This window comes from Heterocephalus glaber, unplaced genomic scaffold (genome assembly GCF_053883595.1).
Source record: "Heterocephalus glaber isolate CG9 unplaced genomic scaffold, H.glaber_assembly_v1.0 deba00001479, whole genome shotgun sequence".
NCBI lineage: Eukaryota > Metazoa > Chordata > Mammalia > Rodentia > Bathyergidae > Heterocephalus > Heterocephalus glaber.
In genome coordinates, this window is record NW_028258316.1 from 20,540,184 (window position 1) to 20,566,898 (window position 26,715).

General features: G+C 55.5%; 1 protein-coding gene and 1 long non-coding RNA gene across 5 annotated transcripts in view; one reads left to right on the plus strand and one right to left on the minus strand.

The window, feature by feature from the left end:
• Window positions 1-362: 362 nt before the first annotated feature.
• Window positions 363-26,715, plus strand: part of Akna (AT-hook transcription factor) — a 40,696-nt gene continuing 14,343 nt past the window's right edge. Inside the window, exons 1-13 of one of the 4 annotated variants that reach the window (XR_015439859.1) lie at window positions 363-528; window positions 5,235-5,594; window positions 8,330-9,432; window positions 10,898-10,972; window positions 15,656-15,812; window positions 16,249-16,403; window positions 18,747-18,806; window positions 21,360-21,487; window positions 21,988-22,174; window positions 23,688-23,839; window positions 23,944-24,183; window positions 25,002-25,227; window positions 25,759-26,126. Coding sequence is in view for 3 of the 4 variants with exons in the window: in XM_087183308.1 (XP_087039434.1) it covers window positions 5,342-5,594; window positions 8,330-9,432; window positions 10,898-10,972; window positions 15,656-15,812; window positions 16,249-16,403; window positions 18,747-18,806; window positions 21,360-21,487; window positions 21,988-22,174; window positions 23,688-23,839; window positions 23,944-24,183; window positions 25,002-25,227; window positions 25,759-26,126 (3,104 nt within the window). In the remaining variant the exon portion in view is untranslated. The remainder of the gene's footprint in view (window positions 529-5,234; window positions 5,595-8,329; window positions 9,433-10,897; window positions 10,973-15,655; window positions 15,813-16,248; window positions 16,404-18,746; window positions 18,807-21,359; window positions 21,488-21,987; window positions 22,175-23,687; window positions 23,840-23,943; window positions 24,184-25,001; window positions 25,228-25,758; window positions 26,127-26,715) is intronic. The other 3 variants (XM_087183308.1, XM_021262182.2, XM_087183310.1) reach the window with 3 other exon arrangements.
• On the minus strand, window positions 22,762-25,926 carry LOC147826115 (uncharacterized). The gene is made up of 2 exons (XR_015439866.1): window positions 25,810-25,926; window positions 22,762-24,994 (listed from the first exon to the last, which is right to left on the minus strand). It is a non-coding gene; the product is annotated as an uncharacterized LOC147826115 (long non-coding RNA).

Consider the following 26,715-nt stretch of genomic DNA (forward strand, 5'->3'; position numbering starts at 1 on the left):
AGATGGGCACTGAAGCCTAAGCGAAAGGGAGCCATGCGGTTGAAGAGGGCCTAGAGATGGGAGCTACAGAAGCTGCTGGGGTGGGAGCTGAGGACGCAGTGGCCTCCTCCCAGCCTCAGCCTGCTGTGGGGCCATGGCCAAGCCTCTGGCCTTCTCCAGGCTTCAGTCTCCCAGTCTGTACCCGAAGGCTGGAGGACAAGATGGGGAGTTTCTGGGAGCCCTCTCTTACCCTGCAAGGGGTTAAGCTCCTGGCTCCTACTCTGCAAGCGGCTCACCCCCTCCTTCTGACAAACACTTGTAGGAAATCAGGCTGGGCGCTTCCTGCGAGGAGGCAGCGCCTGGGCCGCTCAGGGGCGGGGAGAGGTGGGGAGTGATGCTGCTCTGTGAGCCGCAGCTTGTGCTAGCAGAGCTGCCTGGAGGCGGGCCAGGGCTCAATGGAGGCAGGGGGCTCCCCACGATTGGAACAAAGGCCTCACAGCCAGGCCCCCTGAGCCCCGGCCAGAAGGGTGCTGGTGGAGCTGGAGCTAGGTAAGGAGCTGGGGACAGGGGAGGAGGGCCAGCTGGGAGGCCGCCTTCCCTCAGGGGGCCGGACCAGTCACAGACTCCGGACAGCCCAGCTCAGGCATCGGACCAGCCTGCTAGGAAGTCACCACTGCGCAGCTGTTCCACTTCTCTCCGGCTTGGCTTAGGGAAGCCCTGTCCCGGATGAGGGTGGATTTTAGGGGGATTTTGTCCAGCCTCAGGATGCTAGATTGCAGCCCCAGCTCGGATTCTGTTCTCTGGAGAACCTGGACAAGCAATGGTCCCTGTCTGGGCCGGGGGCATCCTCGGCTCATGGAGAATTAATGTTGTGGTTGCTAAGGGGACTCTGAGACATGCTGGGTGGGGCAGGGAGGCAGCGAGCGGGATCCCCCCTAGAATTGGCCCCTTCTGCCACTTAAGTGCAGGGACAAGGAGCAGGGGCTGGGGGAAGGTGGGGGCGTCTGAGGACCAGCAGGCCAGCTGGGCCCTTTGGGATGACGAGACCAAAATCTGAAACAACCCGAGCATCTATTCTCTTTCTCTTGGGAGCAGGGGCACATTGATGGGGGCTGAGGCTTTGGGTCAGGACCTCTGTCCCCTGCCAGTGGGTCAGGGCCAGGCCACTAGCCACTGAGTTCAGCAGCCCAGCCTTTTCGCAGGGCCCAGCCACTCGATATGGGGTCTTCCTTTCCCTTCTTCCTGCCCCTCACGAATCTGCCAGCCTTAGCTTTGGAATCACAGCACCCCAGCTTTGAATCCCCAGGCTGCATTTCCTGGCTGCGAGGTCTTGAGGTTCTGTGCCTCAGTTTCCTCATTTGGGAGATATCAGGGTGGGGTAGGCACGGGAGGGTGCCCCAGGGTGGGGCAGAAGCTGCTGTACTGGCAAGGGAGCTCCCTGGAGTCTGAGACACGGAGCCACAGAGGGGAGCATCCTGGGCTTTGCGGTGGCTGAGGGGGCAAAGATGCCCCCTTCTGGGTGGGGGTGGCCGGGAGAGGAGTCGGTCTCACTCAGGAACTGAGAAAGAACCACAGGGGTCAACTAGACCCTTGAGAGAGCAGGGGCTTGGCATGGATTGGGAGCAGATGGGGCCCAGAGCTTAGGGGACCTTAGTCCCAGTGGGCTCGGCTCCCAGCTCACATGGCCGGAGCCTTCCCCAGACCCCACTGCGGGGCTCTGGAGGCCGACTGGAGCCAGCCCGCCTTTGCCTGGCACTCAAGGGCCCTGCCTTTAGCTCCTCTTCAAGTTCTGTTTGTACTTAGACCCCCAGGCCTTTGCCTATGCTGTTCCTTCGACCTGGAATCCCCTTCCTCACGCTTCTCCCCCAAGCCCACTTTGTTTCCGGGGCGCTTCCTCAACCTTCCTTCTGGGTTGTACCCCTCCCTGCCATGTAGGATTTGGGAAGGCTTTTGCTCTTTTCTCTGTCCCTTGTGTCTTGAGTAGCAGTAAGAAGTCCTGGGGCTTTTCAGAAAGTTAATTTGCACCACTCAGTATATATCTTTGGTCCTCTGAAGTGTGACCCCAGGAAGGAGGAGGGGCTTGTTCAACTAAGAACTGTGCTGAAGTTCATTTAGCACAGCCCCTGCCTCCCACCTGCCCCAGTGGGCCGTCCCTCCCCACAGTAGCAAGGGCAGCTGCAGTTGTCTGCGTTTCCGCTGGGGATGGTGTCAGCCCAGCTACACATCACGAGCAGCAGCGGCAGCTCCCGGCCAGGAACCTGGTCCCTATCACAGCTTGGGCCCATCCTGAGTTTGGCACATGGTTGGTGCTAATGTGTGTTTGTTGACTGACTGGCTGACTGGCCAGTCCTGAGCTCCATGGCACTGTGGGCTGTGCTTACACGGAAGATGGAGATCTTGCCAGGAAGGGTTCACAGGTTCAGGGGCTTGGGGACACGAGTGCCTGGAAAACTGCATCCAGTGACCACAGCTGCTCTGACATGCAGTGTCGCTCTGTCGAAGTGAGATTTCTGCGATTTCTGAGTCATCCCAGGAGACAGGATGTTCCTCTTTGTGCTGGCAGAGGCCTCTGTGATTGGGCAGGCTGCTCTGTGGCAGGGCTAGAAAAAGCCTTTTTAAAAGTCAGAAAACCACACGCCCCCCCCCCTCCCCAGGCCCCTTCCGCAGTGGCATTTCACGGAAAAGCAGAGGCTTCATCCTTAACCCTAGCACCTCCAACACCTGCCTCAGCAGCAGAGCCAGGAGAAGGTCCCCGAGCTGCTAAGCCCGGCTCTGCCTGAGGCCCTGGTTAAAATGCAGGTTTGACCCCGAGCCAGGGTCGAAGCATCTGCATGCCGGGAGGATTCTCAGCGCACTCAAGCTCAAGATCACGCCAAGCCAGGGGTTTCTAGGAGGGGAACATGCAGAGGGCAGGGGCAGTGAGGGCCAAAATGTGTACTGAAACAACTTCCATTGAATCTCTTCACATACTTACCTTTGGAAATTTTTTTTCTGCACTGGGGATTGAGCTCAGGCTTTGTGCCTGCTTGGCAAGCACTCTACCACGAGGTAACATCCCCAGCCCTTCTTTCATTTTATTTGAGCCTTTCTAACACATGTAATATATTAATCAGCACATGTTTATGCAGGGATAAGAAATATATGTATGCATGTGAGCCAATATATTTTTACTGCTGGGTTGCATGATTTAAAAAAGTTAGGAGAGTGCCAGGGCCAGGACTGATGATCACAGATCTTGTCCTGGCACCGATCCAGCAGGTGATCCTGGCTGACTCACTGTGCCCCTTGAGCCTCAGCAGAGAAGAGGACAGGATGGGAGACAGAGGAGAGGCCCTGAGTCCTGTGTCCAGAGCTGGGGTGTAGTCAGCAGGGAGTTACCACTGTCCCTACTCAGCCCTGGGGAAGCTGGCCTTTCCCGAGCCGCCTGGTTCCCTGGGGAACTCGGTGTCCAGAAATAGTTGCCTGCTGACTTTTCTCAACTGTACGAATCAAGGCTGCTGACCAGGAGCCAGGAGCTCACGAGGTGGAGGGACAAACACAGATTGTCTGTCTGCAGAGGACTTAGTTGTTCTCCACTTGGCTCAGGCTGTGGGTGGCGGGAGGCTGGCTTCCACCCCATCTGCCTGGCCCCTGTGTGGCTCTGGGCGAAGGCCTGCCCTCTCTGGGCCAGCATCAGAGGCCTCCCTGTGATCCCCCTCAGGGACGTGCTGTGTGTGCTTCTTTGAATCCTCTGTGGCTGGGAGCTCCTAGAGTGGGCTGTGCCCACAGCTTTGTCAGCTGTGTGTTTCCCAGCCTGGCACAGAGCTTGGCATAGAGGAAGTGCTGGGAAAGTGTTGGGAACAGCAGGAGAGGCGGAAGCAAAGGGAGATGAGAGGGGGGAGAGGAGAAGATGGGAGAAAGATCAAAGAGGACCCTTTCTCTGGCCAACCTTCCCTGCCACCAGAGTCCTTCCTAGTAGATCCATCTGCAGCCAGACTTCCTGTTCTCCTTCCCTCTCCCGAGCAGCAGAAAGCTGCTTGGCTCATGCGCTGGGCCTGGACAGGACCAGAGCAGCCTGCCTGGGGCTGCCCTCTGCTGTCCTTCACTCTCTGATGTCACTGTCCCTGCCCCTGGCCCCTTACCACAGTCCTTGGAAACTGCTTAGATGTCCAGGAAATCACCTGGTGGCATGGCTACCCCCACCTTTGCACGCACGGGTTCCCTTCCCCCTGTTTTTCTTTATGGATAAAATTCACATAACATAAAATTAACCACTTAAAAGGGAGCGAGTCAGTGACATTTAGCGCACAGTGTTGGATGAGCATTTCCCCTATCCATTCCAAGACATTTTCATCCCCCAAATGGAAACCCCATCCCCACGACACAGTTACAGACCCTCCTTCTGTCCCCCAGCCTCTGCCACCCACTGTATGCTTCCTGTCTGTGGAACTGCCTGGGGCTGCCATTGCCGGTGCAGGGAATTGTACACTTTGTGGCTTTCTGTGCGTGGCTTCTCTCATTTAGCATGATGCATTTCAGCTTCACCTCTATATAGCATGGGCCAGGACTTCTTTCCTTTTTGTTTCCTCCCTTCATTCCTTTTTATGGCCGAGTAACATTGCATTGTATGGTGACACACAAACTGTTTATCCGCTCATCTAGCGATAGACACTTGGGCTCTTTTTCCTTTTGGCTTCTGTGGACATGTGTGGACCCTGTATTTGTCTGAGCACCTGGGTTCGGTTATTTTTGGGGACTGGAATGATCTTTGTACCATTCCCTCACTCTCAACCCGAATTCTTACCCAAGGGGGGACAGCGAAGTTTCCCAGGGGAAATGGCTTCTTGGCTGGCTGCTTCCCTGATCTCCTTGGCCTGGGTTCCCTGGCCCCAGGCCTCCCTATCATTTGTAGCTGCTGGTTGTCTGTCTGTCACCCCCTCCCCAGGCCGTCACCTCTCCTGTGAGCAGGGCACACAGTGGCATCGGGCACACAGTGGCATCGGACACCTGCTGGTCAATGTGCCCATCACTGGGCACCTTATCCTGTGTCCCGGGCAGTTCTGTGAAACCCTGGGCAGGGAGAGGAGTTGTCATCTCAGTTTTACTGATGAAGCGAATGAAGCCCAAGTGACTTTGCCAGTCACACAGCTTGGGCGGGATGGAGCGGGCAGTCGAACCAGGACCATCTGATTCCTGAGACTTTGCTGGTAACTTGTTGTTCTGAATGAAGGAGCAGCCTCTGGGGTTAATGTTATCTACTGACCGTGTCCCTGCAGGCCTCAGGCAGGATGGCCAATGCCGAGCGGAGCCGGCGGTGACTCTGGGGCGCCCAGTAGCAGCTCTGTCTCCTGAGATGAAGTGGCCCAGGTAAACGCCAGGCCTGATGGCCAGCTCAGGGACAGAGGTGCGCTGGGCTCGGCCAGGCCTGGGGAAGGGACCCAGGCGGCGACGCTGGGCCTGGGCCCAGGAGCTGAAAGACGCAGATGGATGCAGCTCTCAAGGCTGGGGGGATGAGCGGGCCTTGCCAGGTGCCGCCAGCCCAGAGCTCCTGGAGGACTTCCACCTGGCCCAGCAGCACCCGACACCCCTGGAGTGGGACCCAGACCTGCAGGAGCCAGGAGGGCCCTCCAAAGAAGGTGAGGCTGACTCCCCCTACCCTATATGGTGTCCCATCCCCCGAATGCCCCACCTTACAGCAGAGGCAGGGGATTGGGAGAAGCTTTACATTTTAAAATTAAATTCTACCAAGCCCATAACTTAAAGTTTTTAAAGATTTCAGCTGTATAAATAATACTGTTCATTGAAAAAAACCCAGAAAATATAAGCAAAAGAGATAAAAATTTAAGAATTACTTATTATTCTATCCCCAGTAACCATTCTGTTGCACAGGTATAGATATGCAAATGTAATATGACTGTGAATATATGCTGCACTTTGTTGTCACATGCTCTTTTGTTAACTTCATAGATAGGAACACTTTCCCAGCTCCCCAGATATTCTCTGGAAAGTCACGCCTAATGCCTGCCTGCATACATAAATTGTTGGGCCAGTCTACTATTGCCGAGTATATAGTTAGCTCCTAGTTTTTGCTATTATAAATAATGCAGAGGAGGATGACATTAACACCTCTCTGCACACTTGGCTTGGTAATAACTTTGATCGTTTGAATTGTTTCATTTAGGGATTATGCCCATTTTACAGATTTTTTGAATTCCCATTTGGCAATGGGAATGTCGGCATTCCGTGTTCACTGCAATGACTGGACTCTGCATGGACAGCTCAGACCACCTCCCCAGCTCTGCCCGACAAATCACCTCTCCTCCCAGAGTCTTGCTTTCCCCCACTGGGAAATGGGAGTAGTAACTCCACTGAGAATAAGAGCTTGACAGGCGGGCACTACAGCTTTTAGATTAGGAATGAAATGTGCCTGTTTCCAGACCCCATGGATCAGCAGAGCCCATGCGGATCATAGAGAGACCGCTAGTCTGGCAGTGGATTGTCACATACCGCATGTCCTTCAAGCAGGGCTTGCCCCAGCTGCCCCCTTGGGAGCGTTTCTGAGCTCACCATCAGGGACCAGGGCTGAGAGGCACTAGTGGACAGGGCAGCCATGTCTCTTTCCGGAGTCACACTGTAACCCCTGCTATGATGCAGCAACTGCTCCAAGTCCCATGCCCTGTGTGCCCCACACAGGGCTGGGCGTGGTCATGCCTTCTTGCCCTCCCTCCACACCCTCCTCTCCAGGTAAGAGGGACTAGCCTCAAGTTTGAGACAGAACTGCCAGAGGTCAGCGGCTTGCCTATGGCCCCAGGGAGGGGTCAGGGGAGCTGGGGTGAACCAAGTGCTCCCTGGCTCTTCACCCCCTGCAAGACCCCCAGTGGTACAGACAGATTCACCTGCTTGGCCCTGGCTGGGTTCTAGGTCCAGGACTGCTCTGAACCACACTGTGATTTTTGGCAAGTTACTTAATGTCTCTGGGCTTCAGATATGCTGCTGTCAATGAGAATGACTTGCAGAAGGAGCTTTTTAGTCATTGAGGGATATAGAGGTGACCAGGGTAGGGGAAAGGACATGGCAGAGCAATGGGTGATGTAAGGATTAGGACAAGTCTGCACCTGATGCTACCCAGGTTGTCTCATCAAACTTGAGATCTTTCCCAGAGGCCAACACAGGATCTAGTACAGAGTAGGTAATGATATGTGTGACTGAGTGTGAGATGGACAGATGGGCAGATGAGTGAGTGGGCAGGTAATGGATGGGGAGTGGGTAGCTAGATGATAGAAGGATGGATGTGTGGGTGGCCGGATGGATGGATGCTTACACAGATGGATGGTTGGTAAATATTTCTTGAGCATCTACTCCATGACAATTACAATTCCCCATTTCTTGGGAGCTTGTTACACCTTCCTGCCTCCCTACTTTCCCTCTTTCTATTCAGTCAACAAATAATATTGAGTACCTACTCTGCAAATGCAATAGTGAGCCAAGCCAGCAGAAGTCCTCACTCTCCTGGCGCTTGCAGGTGTAGGCAAATATTAATGAATAATCAAGAGGGCAGCTGTCACAGTGACAAGTACTACAAAGTTGAGGTCTCCAGTCTCGAAAGAGTCTACATAAGGGAGAATGTGACCTAGTCAAGAAGCTCCCAAACCTTAGGAGGTCAAGGTTGAGCTAGCATCTGAGGGACAGATGGGGGCTCAATGGGTGGGGCTGCTGACTGAGGACTCAGCCCGTGCCTGTGCTTGTGGTAGGAGGGAAGGCATGCACATGGTAGGCTGGTGGAGGGAGAGACTGAGGGGGGCTACAGAGAGATGGATTCATGAGCTAATGGGCTCAGAGTGGCAGGGAGTGTAGGACCGTAGGAAAGGCTGGGCCTCTGCCCTGAGAACACCAGGAAGATACTGTTGAGTTTCCAGATGGGGATGAGGGTGGAGACTGAAGAGATGGTTAGATGGAGACTGCAGTGGTCCAGACACAAGAAGACACTGGCTTGAGCACAGGTGGGTGGTGGGCCTCAGAGCAATGAGTGAGTTTGAGAGCTCCATAGGCAGTAAATGTGATGGCGCCAGGTGACAAATTGGCTTAGGGGGACTAGGAGTGAGATCCCTCCCACACTTCTGTCTTGCAGAATGACATTGCCATTGGCTGATATGGGAGACACTGGGGGAGACGATATTTGAGGTTTAAGTTTAAAGGACCTTTGAGACCATAGAAGAGGCATCATATAAGTATTTGGCTGTTCAGGGGCTCCTCATGCTTCTTGCCATTGTCATGTGAGGAGCAAATGAAGCCAGAATCGAGGTGACTTGGGGTAACTTCGCACAGTGAGGCCAGACCCAGTGCATGCTAAATGAATGACCTGTCTTTGCAGAGATTGAAGCAGAGGATGTGGGCAGCCCAGAAGATGTGGGCAGCCCAGAAGATGTGGACAGCCCAGAAGGTTCTCCCCTGCCTCTCAGCTGGCCCTCTCAGCAAGACCATCAATTGAACATGACCAAAGAGGAGCCAGATGCGGCCCCCGAAAGTCCTGAGGTTGAGGAAGCTGGAGAGAGCTCCCCAAGGTTGAGGTGTAAGTCCAGTCCCAGCTCAGAGGACAATGAAAACACCAGCCCCATGGCTCTGGGGTGGGGTCAGGCCAGAGGCTGGGTGGCCTCTAGCAAAGCAGCCAATGGCAACGAGCCTTCGGAACATTCTGAGGTCAACCCATCTGTGGAACTCAGCTTGGCCAGGTCCTGGAGCAGTGGGACTGTGAGCCTCGGCCATCCTAGTGACAGCCTTGATTCTACCTGGGAAGGAGAGACTGATGTCCCCCCGTCTACTTCCCTGGCAGAAACCCTGCCACAGGGGCCCAGCCACCACCTCCTACACCGGGATGACAGAATTGGACACAGTGTGGCCCAGCTGACACCCACGGAATTCCAGCACACCTCAGCTCCCCCAGCCCAGAGCTCCCAGTGCGCTGCAGGTAGATGGACGACAGACCCTACCAGCCTGCCCAGCTTGAAGCTCAAGGACCAAGCCTGGAAGCGGACAAAGATATCACCTAAGCCACTGCCCTCCCGATTCACTGGCTCCCACAGCCCCCTGAATTCTCGGCCTAGAGCAGCCGAGAAGGACAGATTGCAGCCTGGCCAGGGGGCTACTCCGGCTGGCCGCTCCTCTTCTGATGCCCCCAGATATGGCCAGGGGTGTCTGAACTACCCACTTCCTGATTTCTCCAAGGTGGGGCCCCGGGTAAGGTTCCCCAAAGATGAGAGCTACCGACCCCCCAAGTCCAAGAGCCACAAAAGGCAGCCTCAGGCCTCTGTTGGACCCCTGATCTTCAAGTCTCCGGCCGAGATTGTGCGGGAGGTGCTGCTGAGCAGTGGAGAAGTGTCCCTGGCCAAGGGCCCACCCCCTGCCCATCCAGTCACCAGGGTACCCCAGGAATTTCAGACACCTGAACAAGCCACAGAGCTCATCCATCAGCTCCAGGTGAGCGGGACTGTGGTCCCTGGGTGTGTTGGCCTAGCATGGAGACAGGCCAGGGTAGGAGGCCTTGGGTCTAGGCCAGGCCAGGAGCCCCCTGCTGGTGGAGGGAGGGTTGTCAGGAGCAAGGAGACCCTAACAGAAGGTCCTAACTCAAAATAAGTGGTGATTGGGCTCAGGTTTCAAGGATGCTCCGTTTCCAACTTCTGTGAAAAAATTCAAACATGTTCAGGATAGCAAATAGTATAATGATTGCCCACCCCAACCCACCTTCAAGCTGAGCAGCCCCTGGCTGCCTTTTCACTTCTGCCTGACCTCTTTCCCTGGGCCCCCCAATGGATTATTTTGAAGCAGTATCTCAGGCATTCCATCATTTTATATTTTAGTGTGTCTAAAAGTAAAGACCTGGGCCAGGGATTTAGCTCAGTGGTTCTGCCGCCTGCCTCAAAAGTGCAAGGTCCTGAGTTCGATCCCTGGTACTCCCCCCCCAAAAATTGATATAAAGATATAAAGATAAAGACCTTATCTCAAACAGCCACAATAACACTACCACACCTAAAAGCTAACGCTACTGTATTATCAAATTCCGGGATGGCGCTTGGACCTCAGCATGCGCCTGTCTCACTGATGGTGTGTTCCTCCCTGTTTGAATCAGGATCTGAATCCGGCTGTGGCGGAACCACTGAGCTAGATCCCTGGCCCAATCCATGTGCCTCTAAGTCCCTGCTCTCCCTTTCTCTTTTCTTTTGTTGTTTTAATGTTTCTGTTTTGGTCTGCTTTGCACTTCTTTTCGATCTCTTTTCTGTCTCCTCCTCTTACCTCGTCCTGTAACTGATGGTTGAGACCAGCTCTGCCCTGCAGAGTCCTCCTGTCCTCTCTTCCCTTTCCCGGGGTAGGATTAGAGCGAGAGTGTCCTTGGGTTATGGCCCTCTGTATGTGTGAGTCTTTCCTCTCTGGACCACGAGCTCCACAGACATCACAGGTGGCCCCTTGAGGAGGCACCGACCCTGCAGAACTGTTGGTTACAATATGCACGGCCCCTGGTGGCCATTGCCCCAATCCAGTTTTCATTTGGGGTGACAAAATGGCAGTATTCTGATGTAATTCAGGCTGGCATTGAACTCACTATGTAGCCCAGGCTGGCCTCAAACTCACTGTGATCCTCCTGCCTCGGCTTCCCGATTGCTGGGATTACAGGTGTGCACCACTGTCCCCGGCCATTAAAAACACTTCTAAAGCACATACCACATGAGCAATGGGAAGAATGCTTTGGAAAGGAAGGGTGCCATGAGAAGGGTGGATGTGACCAAAGCCCAAAGAGCCTGTAGATGGACAGGAGTTTGGGCAGATACGGAAATGCCTCCGGATGGCTTCTTCCTCTCTGAAGAAGCCAGAAGCCCCCCAGGTCAGGGCTGCCAGCAAGGGGAACGCTGCGTGCCCGGGATGACCACCTTGCTCTCTGCTCCCACAGGAGGACTACCACAGGCTCCTCACCAAGTATGCCGAGGCCGAGAACACCATTGACCAGCTGCGCCTCAGGGCCAAGGTACTGGGCTGGGCCAGACCCCTGAAGGTGGCTTTTTTTCCCTAGTCCTAGGGAGAGGTCACTACCTTCTGCATCTGCAGAGCTCCAGTCCTCGTTCTACCCAAGGTCTCCCTGTGACCTCGGGCTGGGCTTGCCCTCTCTGGATTCTGTTTCCCTTACTTTGGAAATATTTTGGAATGCTAGAATCTGGGGTCCCCAGGAGTTTCACTAGCACTTTCTCCTAGTTAGACTCTGGGATTAGACCACCTGGGCTCAAGTCCTGACTCCGTTACTAACCAGCTGTGTGTCCCTAGGAGGAGATGGGCCCTCTCTGGGCCTGGAGGCAGCAGCACAGAATTTCTGATAAGCCCCTGGCGCTGCACCCTGGGCCCGTCTTTGCCTGTGTATTTCGCCATCTCCCCCCTAGCCTCTCCCCGTGTGTGTGGCAGGAGGGGTGGGCAGTCCACCACCCAGCCATCTTGCTCAGAGGCTGTGCATGTGCACTTGAGACCTTCCTCTTTCTGGGTGAGCCAGGAAGTGGAACCTGTGGGAGCCCCTGCAGCTTCCTGCTTTCCCCATACCCCCTTCCCCTTCCCCTTCAGGCAGCTGTGGAGGAGGGCTGGTGGCTTGGGCTGCCTTCCTTCTCACAGGGCCCTCCCACCTTCCTAGTCTGGCCCACCGTGCCATACCCCAGGCCCCTGCCAAGTGCTGCTCTCAACGTCTAGAGGCTCTTCCAGGGAGTGAGGGTGGGGCAGCCATAGTGAGAACATGGAAGGGGCCCTGTACTGGGATCCTCCTGCCTCAGCCTCCCAGAGTGCTGGGATTACAGGCCTGCACCACCACATGGAGGCCTGTCCTGGGACCAGGAATGTTCCTCTGTCCCCATACCTGCCACCCACTGGGCATGTCTGTGAGAGGAGCTTCCTCAGACCTTCCCCCGGAAGCCCAAGACCTTGACTTCTTATGAGGTCTCCTTACAGTGCTCAGAAGCACTGAGCCAGAGCTGGGGATGGCCCGGAACCCAGGGCAGGGGAGGGCAGGGGAGGGCTGGGTGAGGTGTCCTTTGGGAAAGCCAGCTCGTTGTCTTGGAATCCCCAAAGGTCAGAGGAGAAAGGGGCTGGGCATGGGCCCCAAACCCTTGAGCAACCCCATTTCAGATTGGGAAACTGGGCCCCAGCTGAGGTTAGGGCTGCGAAAAGGCAGGGAGCCCTCAAAGGTCAGGAGGGGTAGGTAGGGCTGCAGCACCTCCACCTCCATCCTCCCTCCTGCTTACTGGCTGGTGCATGCCAGGTGCCTCACACGAGTGGGACGTTACTGGTGTAAAGGTGTGCGCTGATGCCCTGTGCTGGCACAGGCACAGGCCACATGGATACCTGGGAGAGACGGGGCCCAGGCGTGGGGAGCCCCCATGGGACCTGGGTGGCCCAGCTGGTGCCCAGAGCCCAGCTCGTGTGTGAAGGGCTGGGGAGAGGCTGGAATAGGCTCAGCAGAGCCAGCTCCCCACTCCGCTTCCTCGGGGAAGGGACACAGCTGCAAGCAGGGCCACATTCTGCGGGCCCCATCTTATTGCTGCTGCCCTAGGGGAGCATAGACAGGGCCCCGGAGCGAGAAAAGGCTGTACCCCAGGTCCCACAGGCCCAAGGGAACCCAGGAGTCCTTGCTCTGGAGGCCTTGCCCTCACTCAGGGGACCCCAGAAGGCCGCCTGCCCAGACCCCTTGTCAGCAAGCCCATTCCCGAGATGTTCCTCAGAGTGAATAGGCCTGACCGTCCAGGGACCTCCTGAGCCCCTCCGGCCTGCTCAGACCCCACTGGAGGCTGGCCCACCTGGGAGGCAGTCAGGCCCAAGTCAGGCCTGGGAGAGCAGCGACAGGTAGGGGCCATAGGAAGGAGACATTGCTGAGCTGTTCAGAGGTGCCGGCCCAGGCCACTGTCATCTCTCCGGATCCCCTGTACCTGCAGATGCTAAGGCTGAGCCAGGTGGGTTTGCTCAGCCTCCTGCACCCCTGTGAGAGGTGGGGACTGTTGGTTGCCCATGGGCGCTCCTTCCTAGGCCTGGGTACTTCCGGTCTGGTGCCCTATGGGTCACAGGATGGGAATGGCAGGTAGTGATGTTGGTTGACTGCTGCTCAAAGTGGTTACAGCTGGGCATTGGGACTTCAGACAACTTGCCCAGGATCACTCAACACGTAGGCACCAGGGCCGGAGCTTGGGCCTAAAACTGGCTGCAGGGCCCACTCTTCACATCCCACTGCAGGCAAGAGACGAAATGTCTGCAGGATCTGCAGCCAGGAACGCTGACCAAGGCCCTGCCTGAGAACACAGCAGACCCAGGGTGGGAACCCAGGGCAGGACCAGGGAGCCCCCGGGCGTGGGAGGTGCAGGGCAGGGACCCAGGATCAGTCAGGGGTCACTGGCGGGTCTGATCTCTGTGCAGGCCTCTGGCCAGTTTGTGGTGATGTCACCACATTTGCTACCATGTTACCACCTCCCCCAGCCCCTGTTCTTTCCTCTGAGCTGCAGGGGGTTGGCAGGGGGTTGTGGGAAGACTGAGGAGACTGGAAGTTACCCCGGAAGGAACTGAGTGGGTGACACAAGACCACCTTTCCCAAAGTGCTTTCTGACTGCCCCACTTGGTTCAGACGCCCCTGGTGCCTGGGGATGGGGTTCAGGGAGGCTTCTGTGTTTTGTGTTGTGTTGTGAGCTGCAGAAACCCTCCCTCCTCTCTCCTCTTCCCCTCCTGCCCCATTCATAGTGCCCATTAGCATTTTAAAGGATGTGAGAAGCCCATCTGTGCAGAGAATACTCATTTGTTTAACCCAGTGTTTCCCTGCTCCCTCCTGCCCAGAATCCCCAAGGAAGCCAATCCAGCACAGGGACACTGCCGTGGACACCCTGGCTTAAAAGGGGTGCTCTAGCCCCAGGGGTGGGTCCAGCTGTGTCCAGGGAGGGCAGGCCTGAGCAGCTCGCAGCTGCCACCCTCTGCCACCACCGGTTTCTCTGAGCATCCGCCCAGGCCTTGGGCCCCTCTGCTTCAAGCTTCTCTTTTCTTTGGTCCTGCAACAGAGGGATCGGCCTCTGACCCCCTGAGCCTGTCTCCACCTGCTGCCAGTTTCCCACTGCTGCCCAGGTGGGGCCTGGGGCTGAGGGAGGGGCGGGGCCTCCCCTGGGATTTGGGTCACCTGGGGCAGAGAGGGGTGCTAATGGGCAGCCTCCCACAGGCAGGTCTGAGCAGATGGCCAAAGGGATTATTAAAATTCAGCTTTGTTCTCATCTGGTGAGGCTCAGCAGCAGGAGGAGGAGAAGGAGGCAGTGGAGCCAAGTGGCACTTGGCATACATTTTTCTGGGTCCTGGGTCCTGAAGAACAGTGTACATGGGAGAAGCTGCTTGCTGGGCACCCAGGAGTCCCTCGGCCAGCCCGTGCTTTGCTGCTTGGTCCTGACCTTGGGGCTGCAGGGGGTGGACAGGATAACCTCCCTGATGTCATAATGAGGCCGAGTCACGGAAGAGAGCGTGGCTTTTCCGTGGAGCTGCCTCCATGGTGTTCAGAGAAGTGATAATAGTGATGATGATGGGGATGATGGTGCTGATGGTGTTGTGGATGGTGGCGACTGTGACACAGTGATGACAGTTAGGGTGGTGATGGTTGGTGGCAGGTAGGGATGGTAGTGATGCTGATGGTGGTGGTGGTGACGATGAAAGTGAAGGTGGTGGCTGCTGTTCGTTGAGCACTTGCATCGTGCCCACAGTATTAGCTACACGAGCTGCTCCAGGACTCAGGTGTGTGGCAGTAGAGGCAGTAGAGCCTGGTGGGAACCCAGGCCTTGACTGCAGGGCCTACCCCTAAGCTAGGCCTGGCAAACTCGATAAAGGGTCAGACACAGTCTTTTCAGCCTTCTGGCACCTCTGGTCTCTGCTGCAGCTCCTCAGCTCTGCTACTGCGGAGCAAAAGCAGCTGTAGACGACACCTGGACAAACAGGTGCAGCTGTGTCCAGGGACACTGTGTTTACAAGAGCAGACCAGGGTCCCGGCCTCTGCTCTCAGCCGTGCAGGGAGCAAAGGCTTCTGCTACTCACCAGTCTTGCTGTCTCACTCCAGACTTCTCTCTTACAAAGCTGCTGCTCGCTGTGTTCAATCCATCCTCAAATGATGGACAACCACGACCAGGGGTACTCGTGTGTCTACTTGGCGGCTCTTTCATTCATTCAGGCAGCCATCCGTGGCTGTTTATTATCAATATAATAATTCTTATTGGAAATATTTTACTTTTATTAAGAAATAGTAATTATAATGATTTGCTATGTATTATATAATAATAGGATTACCTCATAACAAATATTATAGTTAACAATTGTTAATACTAGAAAAACCATGAGCTTTGGGGTCAGATAGAGAAGTGTTATGATCATAATCCAAACACTTATCAGCTGGAGATTCTGATTCAGTGCCTTAACCTCTCTGAGTCTTAGTTTTCTCTTCTGAAAAATGGGGCTGATGGTCCCTGCCCTCCCTGGCTTTCAAGACAGCCATAGAGAAAGCAAAGGCACATAAACTCTTCCCATCCCCCCAGGGCTCAGACCCCCAAGGACCCCACTAAAGGCCGGGATCTGTTACCAGAAGACTGCTCTCCGAGCTGTGATGAAGAGAGGACTTTCGGGTGGGTTTCCCACCCTGACCTGGCTTCACCTGCTGCCCCTGCCACAGGTGAACCTGTACACGGACCCGCCCCAGCCCAGCCACAGCATCCACACGGGGACGGTGCCTCAGGGAACCAAGGTCTTGTCCTTCACCATCCCGCAGCCCCGCTCAGTGGAGTGGAGGTCCAGCCCCACCACGGAGCCCCGAGCAGCAGAGGCTGCAGGTGAGTCTGGAAGGAAGTTACTTCCTGCTGGCGTTCTCTGGGAGCCTTGGTCAGCCTGGGCCAGGGAGGACAGGCTGCTCCCTGGGCCCTGTGACATGAAGAAGTCAGGTAGGCGTGGAAAGGGTCCTGCATGGGCCAGAGCACCCCACTGGGCCCTGGCTGTGCCCCTGGGCCTGTGGGTGATGTGGGGGGGGGGGGTGATGACGGTGTCCTTGTGGGGCCCGTTCTGTGGCCGCCCTGCAGTCAGGGTGCCACCGGGATGTGGTCACAGTTTAATCCCCCCCTGACCTGGTGAGTGATGCACTGCTGTCACCCTGTGACCCTGAGGAGGCCAGGGCTGAAGGTCACCCAGTGACGAAGGGAAGGGTTGGGACTGGGTCCCACCTGTCCCCGAGTTCAGTCCTTGTCCCCCAAGTCCCACGCCTGTGTCTTCTAGGGCGGCTGGCGGCCCAAGGAGAGCTGAGCCCCTCCTTGAACCCCGACATGCCCACCCCGGGGGGGCTTCCAGAGAGCCAGGGCACTGCCCCCATCCAGCCCTCCTCAGAGTGGACCCGGGTGCTGGCTTCTCAGGCCAGTCGGCTCCTAGCCAAGGTGAGTGGGACACTGCTCTGCCCCGGGAGGCACAGCTGACATGTGGGCACCAGGCTGTCACCTCCCAGCCCTGTACTGAGGTTGGGCAGCTGGCTCGAAATACGAGTCTCTCCCTGGACCTTAGGGCTCCACAACTCCTCCTCCTGCTCCTCCTGCTCCTCCTCCTCCTGCTGCTCCCCCTCCTGCTCCTCCTCCTCCTGCTGCTCCTCCTCCTGCTCCTCCTGCTCTTGCTGCTCCTCCTCCTCCTGCTGCTCCCCCTCCTGCTCCTCCTCCTCCTGCTGCTCCTCCTCCTGCTGCTGCTCCTCCTGCTCCTCCTCCTCCTGCTGCTCCCCCTCCTGCTCCTCCTCCTCCTGCTGCTCCTCCTCCTGCTGCTCCCCCTCCTGCTCCTCCTCCTGCTGCTCCTCCTCCTGCTCCTGCTGCTCCTCCTGCTCCTGCTGCTCCTCCTGCTCCTGCTGCTCCTCTTCCTCTTCCTCCCACTCCTCCTCCCACTCCACCCACTCCTCCCCCTCCTCTGTGTCACCAGGGCTAGCTGGAGCCCACTTCCTTGGCACTGCTTCCTGTTACAATCTCTCCAGCTGTATCTGAAGGTGCCTCTGGGTGGCCCAAGGGAGCCTCCACCAGCCCTTTCCTCTTCAGGACAAATCAGCCCCTGTCTGAGTCCATTTCACCATAGAAATCAACTCCCAGCGACCTCTCAGAGGTCTTCATGTTGTCATCAAACTCTCCAACTTACTATGAGCTTTTGCAGGTCTCTATAACTACACGCTTGGCCTTATTCCAAAAGTACTTAAAGCCACTTATGAAAATACATAACGTTTAACCACATTCTGAAAACAGAAGTGAGGAAACTGGGTCAGAGGGGAAGTAAGGGTAGAGAAAAATAAATTAACTGAGGGTGAAATGAGTAAACAAAATGTCCTGCTGGACCCCAAGTGCTTAACTACTCCTTGGGCTTTAGCTTCCTCGTCGCCGACCCTAAAGTGGGAATGCAGTTCTGTGGTCCACGTTGTGGCACCTGGTGGCTGTTGCGTGCATGGCTTGTGACTGGTCTGAAGGAGGATGTGCTCTGAGTGTAAAAGAGCCCAGACTTCAAAGACTTGAGTAAAAGAAGAATATAAACTACCTCGCTAGTAGCTTTGTTATGGTTACCTATTGAAATATTTGGATTTAAAGAACATACATTATTCTGACCGGGGATATAGCTCAGTGGTTCTAGTGCCTGCCTCGCAACCACAAGGTCCCGAGTTCAATCCCCAGTACAAAAAAAAAAAAAAATCTTCTGAAAATACATTATTCAAATTATCTTTTCCTGTTTCTTTTCACTTCTTTTACAGCACTATGGATTGAACTAGGGCCTTCCCATAGAGCTACATCTTCCACCACCCACCCTTATTTTAAATTTTAAGGAAGGGTCACTTCAGGTCACTAAATTGCCCAGTCTATGCTTGAACCTGAGTCCTCCTGCCTCAGCCTCCCGGAGTGCTGGGATTACATGGGTGCACCACCACGCTTGCCTTCTTTTTACATTTTTAATGTACCTCCTATAAAATTTTACTTTATATATGTAGCTCCTATTTGCTTTCTACATATTACATAAATTGTATATGCTAGTATTATTATGGTACATACATTTCTGTATATTTCATTTATCTAGTGCTCTTCTGAAAGTGAGCCCCAAAATACCCCTTGCCTTGTTCTTATTGAGATAGCTTCAGTAGAGGTCACAGGTGCATGTGGCAGAGCCCTCTCGTGGCACAAAGGGTGTTTCAGTGAGACGTCAGCCTTCTCGTGCCCCTGTGGAGGATGCGTGTAGGGTATACGGAAACCATTTGCCGTTTTATATAAGGACTTGTGCATCCTCGGGGTTTGGTCTCCATAGGGAGCTGTTGTTCCTGGAACCAGTCCCACTGTACAAGGAAACATATTCATTCTTTCCATTTCCTAAATATTTTATATACATGACAGCCTACAGTAAACTGCAGTTCCTTCATTTAGCACTGAAAAATAAGCCTTGGAGGTGTTTGGGCATGAGAGCATCTGCTTGTGCCTTGCTGTTTCTGGTGGCTGCATACCATTCCACAGAGGAGCGTTTAGGCTGTGTCTGTCCCCTCCCCTGTCCAGAGGCCTTCCTGCTCAGAATGAGTGCTTTATCGTTAATAATTTCCTTAACCAGGGCTGCCAGTGTAAGAGCCCCTTTCCAGCACCTACTCTCTGCTGGACAGAAACTCCCACCCTGAAGCCATGAGGCCAGACCCTGATCTTCATGCCAAAGTGTGAATGCGGCTGAATGTTAACCAGGGTCTGGGCTAACGCAGCCTGTTTCGTTCCTCTCCTGGTGTCTAGGTGGAATCCTTCGAGGGACTGATGAAGGCGGGGCAGCTCAGCCCCCAGGACCGACTCAAGGTACCCCCAATTCAGGAGATGCCCATGGAGCTGCCTGACTGTCCTGTCCCAAAGCGGAGTCCCTGAAGCTCCAGATGAGAGCCCTAGCTGGAGTGGCTCCAGGAGAGCACACAGCTGCTCCTCAGCTTCCTAGGATAACGACCCCCATCACAGTAGTCCCCACACGTGAACTGTGTTGCTGGCGAGCCAGGCACGGCAACCAGTGGTCAGCCTCAGATGCACCACACTTCATTTATCCTTGTGAAGACCCACAAGGCAGTCACAGCCCTCACCCGTTTATCCAAGATGATGCAGAAACCCAAGGCCACAGCGGTGGGCAGCAGAGCCCAGGGCCAGGTCTGCCTGCCTCCCACGCCCAGGGTTGTGACCTCGGCCCCCCTCTGCTCCTGCTGATGGACCTGCCTCGAAGCCACCAGAAGAGGCCTTTCTTTTTTAGCCCTCCCTTTTTTTTTTCCATTATAAAAGTGGTTGCCGAAAGTTTGGAAACTGGGGTCAATAGGTGGGAAGAGACCCTTAGTCCAACCTCGATGGGCTCCTTTCCTTTTGGGCTTGGAGGTGCTGATACCTGCAGCCACATCTATTCAGGGCAGCCCCCTGCTGCCTCCACCAGGGCCCTGGAAGGGGCAGCCAGACCTCTCCAGCAGGAGTGTAGGGGTCAAGGGCAGGGGTGGCACAGGCATGGGCAGAGTCAGGGGACCCTGCAAGGACCCCCTAGAGCCGTTCCCACCCCCCAGCTCTCTGCTCCCACCCTGGGACCTCTTGTCGTCCCTCCCACTGGACAGTCCTGGCCAGCAGGCAGCAGCAGGGAGCCAGGCACAGAGCAGTAGGGGAAGCAGCACAGGACGAGGGCCAGAGCAGCCAAGCCAGGACCCTGGTTCATAGAGAGATGCATGGCGTAGGGCCGGGGATTTAGCTCAGTGGTTCCGCCACCTACATCGCAAGCTCAAGGACCCAAGTTTGATCCCCAGTACCAAAAAAAAAAAGAGATGCATGGTGTGTTCCCTAGGCTGTTGGGTAGACATCATACATGTAGCATCAAACAGATGGCTGATCAAAATCATTTCTTTAAAAAGTCTTCATTGACACCTGATAATTGCGTCTAATTGTGGGAGACAGTGATCATTTGCTACATGAGTACAATGTGTAATGATCAAAACAGGCTGAGCATAAATCCCTAAGCATGTATCATTTTTATGGGGCCCTAAGCACACCTGCCCTCTAGCTCTTTATAAAGTCTAAGTTACTGTGGACTGTAGTCTGCCCCCTGGGCTGTAGATCACTAGGACTGACTTACTTTCTGCAGTTTGAACCCACGATCTGTCTCCTCCCCTCCACCGTCCCAGACTCCAGAAATCACAGACTGGAAAGAGACTTTTTTTTTTTAACCTTCCACCTCTAGGTGAGAACTTGTGATATTTGTCTTTTCCAGCCTGGCTTCTTTCATTAACATAATTTCCTCCAGATCCATCTTTATTGCCAAAACAACAAAATGAGGGGCCGGGGATTTAGCTCAGTGGTTCCGCTGCCTGCCTCGCAAGAGAAAGGTCCTGAGTTGGATCCGCAGTACCAAAAACAAAACAAAACAAAACAAAATGACCAAAACAACAAAAACAAAAAAAAGAAATTACTCCTGTCTTATTCCCTGACTCCTTTCCCCCATATGCAGAGCTTGGGGAGACCAAGCATGGCTGGGCACTAGACTCTAGGCTGCCCTAGCCTCGGTCTGTCCTCAGAGTTGAGCGGGAAGGGGATGGGAAGCCCGGGACAGTGCACCCACCTCCTGCACTTTTAGCCATGGATTAACCTTGGTCACGTTTACTGGGGTGGCTAGCATAACTGTTAGGGCAGTGCACTCTGGAGCCAGAGGACCTGGGTTCAAAACTCAGTTGTACAATTTGCCCAGTTACTGTGAGCCCTTCACTGACCTAGGTAACCTCCCTGCGCCTTGATTGCATCTTGTTCTAGTGAAAATGATAAAGTAGGCCTCTGGTTAGGATCACACTGAAGGGCCAGGGATTTAGCTCAGTGGTTTCGCTGCCTGCTGCGCAAGCGCAAAGACCCGAGTTCAATCCCCAAATCCCCAGTACCAAAAAAAAAAAAAAAAAAAAGGGATCACACTGAAGATGAATAAACGCAGAGTGCCTCTGTGGGCAGCGTTCGTCATCCTCAGAATCTGCTGTGGCAGCACCCTCTGTCTCTGCGGTCTGTATGGACTTGGGAAGAGAGGGATGCGATTGGCTTTTGCAAACCCACAGTTGTGCGAATCATGAAGGAATATCCAGGGACTCTGGCGTATTGGATCGTGTAGGGACGTGGTGAAAATCTGTTCCACACCACAACTGTCGTGGTACATTTGGTCCCTGCACAGGAAGGGCTGGTGCTGAGCCCTAAGTCCTGCCTTTGCCATGCCGTTCAGATGGCAGAGAGCTCGCCCAAGGCAGGCAACACCCAGAGGTTCCCAGCCCCTACCCCCATCCGCCGGGATCCCAAGGAGCCCCACACCCCACAGGCTGCAGGGCGGGGCACTCAGGGCTCCCGGCCTGTCTGTTCCAGGGCTTCCTGCGGCTGAGGGCTGCCCACGCGGCGCTGGAGGAGGAGTACCTGAGGGCCTGCAGAGAGCTGCCCCTGGCCCCCCAGCTTGGGAACTCCCAGGGGACACCAGGGAAATTCGATCCTGGCAGGTACGCTGGGGAGGCCCCCAGGGGACAGATGGGACAGGCCCGGGGTTCCTGCGGTCACCAGGAGCAAGGTGCTTTTTCCTCCTCCTAATTTGTACCCAAGGGGAGCAGAGAGAAAGCACCTGCCAATTAGCAACACGCCCAAACAATGGGACACCTGGAAACTCAGATTTATGTCCCTTTATGCACAGCAGTGAGAAGGCACCTTGGAGATAAGAGCTGAAACCTCTGGCTGGCCAATGGGGAAACTGAGGCAGTGGGTTTGGATTTACATAAGGTCTCCCAGCCTGGGCATGGCAGAGGCGATCACGGCTGAGGCTCCGGACTCCCAGTGGAGTTTTCCTTCATCTCGTTTATTTCCGGTTCTCAGCATCACCAGAGGATGGCATTATGTGGACCCCGAATGGGTGTCCCCCAGGCCGCTGCCCTGAGGCACGGCCTCCCGGGTCTGCCCAGTGTTGCTGCTGCCCCAGGCTCTAGGTGCGGATCTTTGCCCATTCCAGGGAGCTGGAGGCAGAGATTTATCACCTGGGAATCCGCCTGGAGGAGCTGAAGGACCCAACGCAGTGGGAGCCCGAGCTGTGCGGGGCAGCTGTGGCTCTGGACACGTGGCTCTCCCACCCACCAGTGCCCCTGCCTGCTCCTCCGGGACAAGCATCCATGCCAGCCCTCCCAACCCCGCACCTGGAGGTAACTCTTTGTCTCTAACAGTGGGCTGTTATCATTCGGCCACTTCACATGAATTATTTATGAAATGTGTGCCACAAGCCAAACCCCATGACATTTGAGTCATTCAGTGGGGTGGGGAGAGGCAGGGACGGGGACCTCCACCCTCATGGAGTTTTTGGAATAGTTGAACTAGTTGCACAGTTATTTAATTATCATTTTGATCTATGCTCTAGAATTATGGGTTCTCTGAGCTTAGAAGCAGGTCCATAGGACTGTCAAAGAAACTGTCCCTGAAGAACTGAGGATCAAATGAGATCTGAGAGTAAGTAGGAATTACTAGTGCAGCAGAGGAAAAGCATCCAGCAAGGAAATTGCCTGTGCAAAGGCCCTGTGGCCAACATATGGAAAGTGAGGGGCTGATGGTCTGAGATGTGGCTGAAGAGGCAGGCAGGGGCCTCAAAATGTGGGAGTTTGGGTAGCATCAAGGGCATGGTCTTAAACTCTTCTTGTGTTTTCAGCAGGGAATGACATAGGAGATCTGTGGGTAGACCAGTCTGAGGTGAGGGAGACAGCAGGGCAGAGGGAGAAATGTGCATGGACTTGAGAGAGGTTTAGAAGGTGCATTTGAAGGGCAGGGGATTTAGCTCAGTGGTTCCACCACTTGCCTCACAAGCTGAAGGTCCTGAGTTCAATCCCAGGTACCACAAAAAAAAAAAATTCCATAGAAGGTGTATTTGACTGGATTTGGAGGGTCAGAGAGAGGGAAGGGCTAAGGATGAGCCCAGCCTTCCTCAAAGTACTGTGCACAGGTGGGAGACACCAGGCTGGAGTGTGTGGAAGGGCTTGGCTCAAGTCTCTCCACCCATGTCACAGCGCCCCCCTTCTGCAGGCAAGTGTAGTGCAGTCACACGGATGACAATGGCAGCGTGCCTGTGCCTCCAAGCTTCTTGCTCCTGCCCTGCAAAGCCACTGAGGGTCAGAGCAGGGTGAGGAGACAGCAGCAGTTCAGATGGAAGGAGCCAGGGCTGGCTGGCCTGGCAGTATGTAAGCACCGGCCCTGGGCTTGGGACAGATTCTCTACAGTGCTCTGGGCAGGGGCCACGGGCACAAATAGGGACTCCTGAGCGTGCCATCTTGAGGGCCCCCGTGATCCTGCAGGGAAGGGGGCTAGGATGGCCAGGCTGGAATGGGGAGAGGAAGAAAGATACATCTGGCAGGAAGTCTGGGTTTGAATCTGCCCCTCGCTTCTGTGTGGCTTTGAACAAATCATGGGAGCCCCAGTTACCTGTCTGTAAAGTGGCACAAATGTGGGGTGGCATTGGTGAGAAGTTGTGTCTGTCTGGGGCCTGCACATAAGTACTCGGTTCACGGCAGCCAGTACCACAGATCGCGTGGCCCGGTTTCTGCGTTCTGCACACCCCAAAATGGTGGTGGGCTGGGGAGGCGGACTCAGGTCTTGTTCTGCAGCCCACAGCAGCAGCCAAGTACTGGCAGATGCTAGGGAAGCCGTGTTTAACCTCGGCCCTGTCTCTAGGCTCAGCCCACCCCAGGCCCCTGCCCGCTGCACAGGGATGGAGAAGAGAGCCCTGGCTCCAGCGAGACAGAGCTCAGCCCGAGGGATCTCCCTGCCCCACTCAGGCACAAGGAGCTGCAAATGGAGCAGGACTTCCACGGCCTCCTGGAGCGGTGAGCGCCCTCCACGAGGGAGGCCATCAGCCTGCTCACGGGCCATCTGGGGCACAGCTGTTCCCTGGGCAGAGGCCACAGCCCTGCCTTTGTTCTTTCTGCAGGTACCTCAGTGTGAGGTCCCTCCCGGAAGCCCTGCGGGTGGAGGAGGACAAGGAGCAGTGGGGCGAGGAGGAGGAAGGAGAGGAAGAAGCAGAGGAAGAGAAGGAGCAGGCAGAGGAAGAGGGTCTTCACACCCTGGGAGGCAGTGGACCAGCTTCAGCTGCAGGCAAAGTGGAAGCCACCAGGGTTCCTCCAAGGCGACACCTGGCACGGACTGAGCGAAGTCCCAGGGCCCCTCCCCAGTAAGTCACTGAGCCCCTGTGTGACCCACACCACCCGAAGCCACAGGGATGGCAGTTGTCATGGGGAGCTGGGCGGCTCTTCCCAGTGTGGACATGGCCAGCCCAGCCCATCTCTCTGCAGTGAGACGTGGGCCACCGAGAGAACCAGAAGTGCCCCTGGCTGCCTGGGGACAGGGTTTGGAGCAGGGCAGAGGCAGCAAAAAGTGACATTATCCTCCTTTTCCTTCTCCAAGCTCCTAGTGATGTCAGGGAAAAAGTGGCAGCTAGTGTTCTGTTTTGGGGGATGGAGACAGAGTCAGAGACAGACGGACGGAGACTGAGACACAGCCATAGGCCAGCCCACAAGCAGGGCTCAGCACAGAGCCTGGACCAGAAAACCGGATCTATCCAAATGTGCTGCTGTCTCCATGCTTTCCCCCTATTTATTTCCAAAGCTCGTTTCTATTTGTAACACAAAATCCTGGCCTTCCACAGATACTAGTAGCACAGTCTTTTGTTCCACTGAGAATCCATGGAGATGGCAGAAGCAGGAAGACAGTACAGGAATGCCCAATCTGGGAAGCGCTGTGTCACTTCCTGCTTCCACGGTGTTCTGCTTGGGTGCATTGCTGGAAAGGATTGTGCTGACATCCTCATTTTACAGTTAAAAAAAAATGAGGCCCAGAGAGGGGAGATGCCTTACCTGGGGTCACATGGCTGAAAGGTACCAGAGCCAGGATGGGTACCCATGGGTGTCTGCCTCCAGGCCTTGTTCCAGGGTAGGCTGAACCCCAGGGTCAGGCCAGGCCTCAGGGATGTGTTTTTCTCCTTCCTGCCAGGGAGAATGTGGAGCAGATGGTCTCCAGGATGCCACCAGGCTCCCAGACATCCAAGGCCAGAAACAGGCACCTGCCGGGCCTGGGCAAAACTGAGGCAGCTGCTCTGGGGCCTGGTGTGCCACCCAACCCAGTGGGTACCAAGGCCTCAGCCTCTCACCAGAGCAGCCTGAGCAGCCTGGAGGGGAGCGGCCTCTCGGGGCACCTCGCACCGAAGACTTTGCATCAGGTTGGTGCCCCCAGAGGTAAGCGTGCTCCTGGGCTGGGCTCAGAGCCTCGTGGCCTCTCCCTGGGCTGCTGAACACTGAGCTTTGAGACTGTGGCCCTTCCCTGCTTCTCTGCACCTGGAACCCCTGCTGCCATCAAGCAGCAGTTGTTCGCACTGTGGCAGGGCCACAGCCCAGTATTGAAATGTGGCTTAGCCTATAGGCCCTCTTAGAGAAATGCGTACGTGCAGACACATACATGCGCGCGCGCACACACATAGACAATCCTGACCAGCCCTGGTAGAGACACCCCCACCACCCCCCACCTCACCACCCCCCACCCCCCCGCCCCGCACTGGACGAACAGGGGCAGTGCCTGTGTCGCCTGTCCGAGCTCTGTGTGTCTTGCTGGGACCCAGAGGGTCAGCCTGTGCGTGTTTAGTGGGTTTTGTTTCCAGTACATTGGGTCTGAGCGTTTCTTCAAGCAAAGGAGACCTCGGCATTCCAGGCTACTGCAGAGGATGGGGGAATAAAACTTCCTCTCCTCTCTTCAGCCCTCATCAGGAAGGCGTCTCTCCCAAGCTGCCACCCTGGAGGCACCGTACCTGCTCAGGGTCCTCTTGGGACAGGGCATGAGTCTGTGTGTTAGCGGTGCTGGCCCCGGGGCCTATGGGCCTGACGACCCACACCCTGCCCTGGCTTCCTTCTCCGGGAACTGTGAGCCTCTGGAATGCAGGCCTGGCCAGGCTTTGGGAGGGGCTTCCTTTGTGCCCCAGGCACATTCCTCAGACTTAAAGGGACACTGCCTCTTTCAGGAGCCCTGGATGGTGTCCCCTGAGACAGACAGTGGTTTCGTGGGCTCAGAAACCAGCCGAGTGTCACCCCTCACCCAGACCCCCGAGCACCGGCTCTCCCACAGCAGGTATCCTGGACCTCACCACTGTCCCTGCAGTGTCACATGCCTGGGAATCAAAGTGCCTGTGATGCTCCAGTCCAGGGGTCAATGGTCTGGGCATTCACTGGCCCTCACTTCACCCTGGCCAGGGTGAATTCCCCCATTATATTGATAGGGCAGAGCAGAGGTCAAAGAAGGAAAGTGAACCACAAACTGTCACTTAGCACATTAGCAACAAACTGGGAAATTCACATTTGCTGAGCAGAGGAATGAGCGATTAGGCAGATGAATAAAACTCCAGGGATGGGAACGTGAGGCACAGAGAAGCCACACACAGAGAGCACTGAGGGTGGCTCCGTGGGCAGACTAGGCTGGGACCCTGGGGGAAGGGGAGGCCAGGTGAGATGCCGGGAGGGTGGAGTGATGGGGCCACCCTGTGGACCGGAGTCCGCCAAAGGGGGGTGCAGGCACCCCAGTGTGCAGGAAGAAAGAATAAGAAATCCTCTTTGCTTTCCAAAGAGCAAATTGAGCTTTATTGTTCCCCATACATGAGTTTCCAGGCCTGCGGCCACACCGTGTATACAGGATGAGGATGTCACACGGTTGTGTCCTCAGA